Source organism: Enhydra lutris, unplaced genomic scaffold (genome assembly GCF_002288905.1).
Source record: "Enhydra lutris kenyoni isolate GAN:26980312 unplaced genomic scaffold, ASM228890v2 scaffoldscaffold10, whole genome shotgun sequence".
NCBI lineage: Eukaryota > Metazoa > Chordata > Mammalia > Carnivora > Mustelidae > Enhydra > Enhydra lutris.
In genome coordinates this window covers 9,764,786-9,770,615 of record NW_019154094.1, presented here as the reverse complement: position 1 = coordinate 9,770,615, position 5,830 = coordinate 9,764,786, and the positions used below count along the sequence as shown (strand labels likewise).

General features: G+C 47.8%; 1 protein-coding gene across 1 annotated transcript; it reads left to right on the top strand.

Annotated features, from left to right (window-relative positions):
- The first annotated feature begins 4,814 nt into the window (after positions 1 to 4,814).
- On the top strand, positions 4,815 to 5,430 carry LOC111143770 (IQ motif containing F6). Its single transcript, XM_022497620.1, has 2 exons — positions 4,815 to 4,850; positions 5,062 to 5,430. Exons 1-2 carry the CDS (start codon positions 4,836 to 4,838, stop codon positions 5,428 to 5,430), a joined length of 384 nt encoding a protein of 127 aa, XP_022353328.1. The 5' UTR covers positions 4,815 to 4,835.
- Positions 5,431 to 5,830: the final 400 nt, after the last annotated feature.

The window sequence follows — 5,830 nt, the reverse complement described above, 5'->3', positions numbered from 1 at the left end:
GTGTTCGTGGGTCAGAAGACTTAATATTCCCTAAATTGATTTATGGAGTCAACACGATCCCTTTCATTCCCACTGCCTTTTTTTTTTTAACGGAAGTAGAAAGCTAATCTTCAAGTTCATATGGAATTGCAAAGGTCTCGGAATAACCAAAACAACCTTGAAAAAGATAAAGTTGGAAGACACAAACTTCTTAATTTGAAAACTTATTGCTAAGCCACAGTAATCAACAAGGTGTGGTACTGGTACAAAGACAGACCTGTAGATCAATGGATTAGAATTGAAAGACCAGAAATAAACCAACAGCTCTATGTTCAACTGATTTTCAACAAGGCTACCAAGAGTCAGGGGAAATAATAATCTTTTCAAAGAATGGTCCTTGGACAACAGGATAACCCCCGCAAAGGCATGGCGTTGGATTCTTATCTCACAGCATATAGACATATTAACTCACAACCGAAGTCCTAAAGGTGAGAAATAAAACTATAAAACTCTTAGAAGAAAACATGGAAGTAATCCTCATGACCTTTGGATTTGGCAGTGGATTCTTAGCTGTGACACCAAAGCACAAACAACAGAAGAAAAATAGATAAATTGGACATCATCAAAATTAGGAACTGTCGTGCATCAAAAGATATTAATGAGGGAAGTGAAAAGACAACCTGCAAAATGGGTGAAAATATTTTCAAATCATATATCTGATAAGGTCCCAGTGTCCAGAATATATAAAGAACTCTTACAACTCAACAATGACAAGACAAAGAAGCCAATTAAATAAGTGGTCAACGGATTTGAATAGACATTTCTCCAAAAATATACAAATGCCCCCAAAAGCCCATGAAAAGGTGTTCAACTTGGGCCACCTGGGTGGCTCAGTGGGTTGGGGCCTCTGCCTTCAGCTCAGGTCGTGATCTCAGGGTCCTGGGATTGAGCCCCACGTCAGGCTCTCTGCTCAGCAGGAAGTCTGTTTCCCTTCCTCTCTCTGCCTGCCTCTCTGCTTACTTGTGATCTCTGTCTGTCAAATAAATAAATAAAATCTTTAAAAAAAAAGAAAAGAAAAGGTGTTTAATGTCATTTATCGTGGGGAAATGCAAACCATAACCCCGAATGAGATGCTATAATTTTTCTTAAAATGGGCAGTAACGAGTCTCCACATGTTGGCAAGCATGTGGAGACTGGTGGGAACGCAAAATGGCCCGGCTGCTGTGGAAAACAGTCTGGTGGTTCCTCAAAGGGTTAAACACAGAATTCCCACATGGCCCCACAATTCCGCTCTTGGGAGTATAACTAAAAGCACTGAAAACAGGTGTTCAAACTCATACTCATACACAAGTGCTCACAGCAATGGTATTCACAATCACCAAAGAGGGAAAACCACTCAGTTACCTGCCAGTTGATGAATGGACACACAATGCGTGGTCTATCCATGCAGTGGAATAGTATTCAGCCGTAAAGGAATGAAGGCCTGACACATGCCATGTATACCACAATGAACCTGGAACACACGCGAAGTGAAAGAAGCCAGGCATGTGGCCTTGGATTCCATTTATATGCAACATCTGAAATAGAGTCTAAAAGCAGATTCGCAGTCACCAGGGCCTGGGGTGGGGTAACAGAAGGGTAATGGCTACATGGTTTCTGTCAGGGGGGACGAAATTAGAATTAAAACATATGGAAGACAGAAACTGGAAGTAGATAGTGGTGACATTCATTGTACAGCACCGGGTGGGTACTAAAAGCCACTCGATTATACACTTTAAAATGGGTAAAATGGTCAATGTTATGTTCTATGACTTTTGTTATCTCACCAACTTAAAAAGATACATAAAAACACCCAAAATAGTCTTAGATTTCTTTTAGGTGCATGGATGTAATGCGTCTATAAAGGCGTAACTCATCATTCAGGATGTCCTCCAAGCGGGGAGTGGTAATAATGAAAAAAGGATTGCTGAGAGAAATTTCAGCTTCAAATGTATGAGTTAAAATTAAATTATTTTGGGGGTGCCTGGGTGGCTCAGTGGGTTAAGCCTCTGCCTTTGGCTCAGATCATGATCCCAGGGTCCTGGGATCGAGCCCCGCATCAGGCTCCCTGCTCATCGGGGAGCCTGCTCCTGCTTCTCCCTCTCCCTCTGCCTCTCCGCCTCACATGTGCTTTCTCTCTCATGCTCTCTCAAATAAATAAGTAAAATCTTAATAATAAATAAATAAATAATTTTTAATAGAAAATTTCAGCTAATCTGTGCATGGTATAAATTCTGGAGGACGAGCTTTGGGGACAGATTTCATGGAACATTCGCTTTCCACCTTATATGTTTCTGCATTATTTGAAATTCAAGCAACAGGTAAACCATATTTATAATCAGAGCAAGAATTCAAGCAGAAGAGAGCCAGCAGCTGGGGAGGAGAGAACTGATGAAACAGAGGCCAAGTCTCGTGCTCTGTGATCTGACCCCTCGGCCCCACCGGCTGCCACTTTGTGAGTATCTGCAGAAGCGTGAACATAAAAGGGATGAGCAGGTTCTTCCAGGGACTTCTAAGCAGTAGACAAAGCCAGAATATTCTGGCAACAACCTAACCAGGCCAGAGCTGGAGTAAGGGAGAGATCCACAAAGAACAGTGGGATCTGGCAACCTAGACCAGATGCACGGAGCCTCCGAACACCGGCTTCAGCCCCAGCCTGTGGATCCCTTCTGCACAGTCTGGTGGACTGGGCTGAGTGAATGGATGTCTGATGCCATCAGTGCAGCGATGGGGGCCTTTGAGAGACTGATAACAGCGCTCTGCTCACCCAGACTGACAGTCGTTAAAGGAAGCAATAGGGTCTTCTGCCTATTGGACTTTTTTTTTTTAAGATTTTTATTTATTTATTCGACAGACAGAGATCACAAGTAGGCAGGCAGGCAGAGAGGGAAGGGGAAGCAGGCTCCCCGCTGAGCAGAGAGCCGGATTTGGGGCTCGATCCCAGTACCTTGGGATCATGACATGAGCTGAAGGCAGAGGCTTTAACCCACTGAGACACCCAGGCGCCCCCTGCCTATTGGACTTTTAACATGAGGCAAAAGTGGTTGTGTGGTTGACAATAGGGTCAGAACCTGTGAGACACCCCAATAGCCAGTGCCATGGCCATGCAGACAAGTGAGCAGGCGAGGCTTCAAATACACAAAAAACAGGAGCCGCAGACAGTGCACAGGCCAACAGGCCGTGGGCCCCCAGCAAACCCGCATGCAGAAAAATGAATGCTGGGACACATGCTGAAGCCAGAGCCAGAATGGCCTTCCAAACCCCGAAGGACTCCCAGCATCTCTGCATCACCTGCGTCTGCGCTTCCGGTCCTAACTCTGAATCCTAGAAACACAGCTTTCCCTGAGCTCTCAGGAGACCGGGTTGCACAAGGCAGGGCAGAGCCAGGTTTTGTGGGACCTGAAGCTTATATAATTTGGAAGGCCTACTTTAAGAAAAAGAATGCAAAATTACAGGCTTAAAATTAGGCAAGTGAATATGTAGAACAAATAAAGAAATTGCAACCAATCGTAAATTTTCAAAAGTCGGCAAATACTAAAGCATTACACAGCGTTTATATCAAACCACGGTTGCACATCTATCATGGTTTTCCAACATTTTTTTGCAGCATAACCCATGAGTACTTCTTCATATGACGATTTTGCAATGTCATTTTTTATAAAAGCGTGTTTATTTTGGATGGACCGGATGCATAAAATGTGATTTCTCATGCTGCCTTCCACACTGTTCATAACAACTCCCCTAGCTGATGCCCTGAAATCACAGGAATTCTGATCAATTCTCTTTCACCGAATTCACACCAAAATAAGAAGGAAGTATGGTATGCTTTATAATTGTCTCACTGTGTTATCAAGTATATTCCCAACAAGACAGAACTTCAGTTTTAATCAGGAGTCAGTGAGAATAGAATCTTCCATTTATGGTTTTACATATCTGATAACAAGAACTTTCTACAGACCGGCTCTTGTCTCCACACTTTTCAAACCTCCCTTTTCCTCCCCCGCCCAGCTACTTCTGGTGCCAAGCACTGGGGGACACGTTCATATCTGTCCTATCACTGTAGCACCCTGTGTCCCCCCAAATTCATTCCATGGCACGGTAACAGGTAGGAAATCTCTAGGAAGCCATCTCTAATGGAATGGCTAGCAAGGACTTGTCTATTCCCAGGGGTGACTGTGAACCCCATAAATCCGCCTCATTTAACCCAAAGTAAGCAGGCACATCCTTAGTCATGTCCCAAAAGAGGCTGCAGCCCATTCCCCACCATCCAATAGAAGGGTGACAGGGGGCACCAGAGAGGGGGAGACAGAGGCTCTCTCCAGTTGCAGCTAAGGGACCTTGCTTCCCCAAATTTTACATGAAATCATACTTGCCCGCGAACACAGTGCTTGGAGGCCCTCCCACGGGCTCTGCCACTTGAGCTTCTGGAAATCCAAACCGGCTATGGATTAGAATTGTGTGCCTCTCGCTTTGCTCCCACCAGCAGGAGCAGAAAGACGTGACCAGAAGGCATAGAAAGATCAGGACTCAGGATGCCACTGGGGTCTGAGAAATATACCACAAGCAAGAGATAAGGGCAGGCCCCCCCCAAATGACAGGAACCAACAAATGAGGGGATTGGCCAATCCGTGAGGAGACACGAGCAAGAGGTGAGAGGAGAGAGATGTGGCAAAAATGTGTAGGGACAGGACCTGATGAGGGGGAGCCTTGTGTGTAGGTGGGCGGGGTCTCATGAGGGGCGTGACTAACAGTTGAGGGCGGGGCTAAAGACTCAGGTGTCCTAACTGACAGATGAGTGGACTCTGAAGACCAGGGCCATGGACACACAAAATGTGAGTAAGGCCCACCTGGCAGGGGTCTGCCCCGCGGATGATGAGCCGTGACTTCCAATGAGTGGGAGACTGGAAATCAGACGAATGGGCCTGGAAATGAAGGGGCAGGGCCACTTAGGCCGGGCCTCCTTTCTTCCCAGCCCCACAGACGGGGACAGCAAGGGGAGGGCGCCCCACTGAGCATCTCCGTGTTCTTCCCTCCCTCGATCAGTCGGAGAAGGCAGCCATAAAGATTCAGGCATGGTGGCGTGGCAACATGGTGCGCCGGTCACTACTGCACGCAGCTCTCAGGGCCTGGGTCATCCAGTGCTGGTGGAGGTCGGTGCAGGCCAAGATGCTGGAGCAGAGACGGCGCCTGGCACTAAGACTCTACACCTGCCAGGAGTGGGCAGTGGTGAAGGTGCAGGCGCAGGTCCGAATGTGGCAGGCCCGCAGACGGTTTCTCCAGGCGCGCCAGGCGGCCTGCGTCATCCAGTCTCACTGGCGTTGGCACACCAGCCAAACCCGGGGCCTGATCCGGGGACGCTATGAGGTCAAAGCCAGCCGGCTGGAGCTTGACATCGAAATCCTCTTGACCTAGGGAGCTAGCAGAGCCAAGGAGACTGGATCTCTCTTCCAATAAAGACACTTATTGACTGCAGTCATGCCCTTTGGAAATCAGACCCATAAAAGAGGGATCCACTCCAAAGTCATGGTCTAGAGCCCGTCTCAGGGCACGCCACCCTAGACCCTGGCACCTACTGCAAACCTGAGTCATCTTGCACCCCAAAGAGACCCCCACGGCTCAGGATGGGCTCTGACACCTCAGTCAGCCTGGCTCAGCCAGGCTCTGAGCTGGGCCTAATTTTTTGGCAGCCCCTCCCCTGGCTTCTCCACTCAGGGTAGGACACCAGAGAGGCTGCTGCCAGAGCCAGCTGGGAAAGCCAGGATTCCACAGCCCTGTGCCGGGCAGGGCCCTTGGGGCCAGCGCAGGCTCGGCG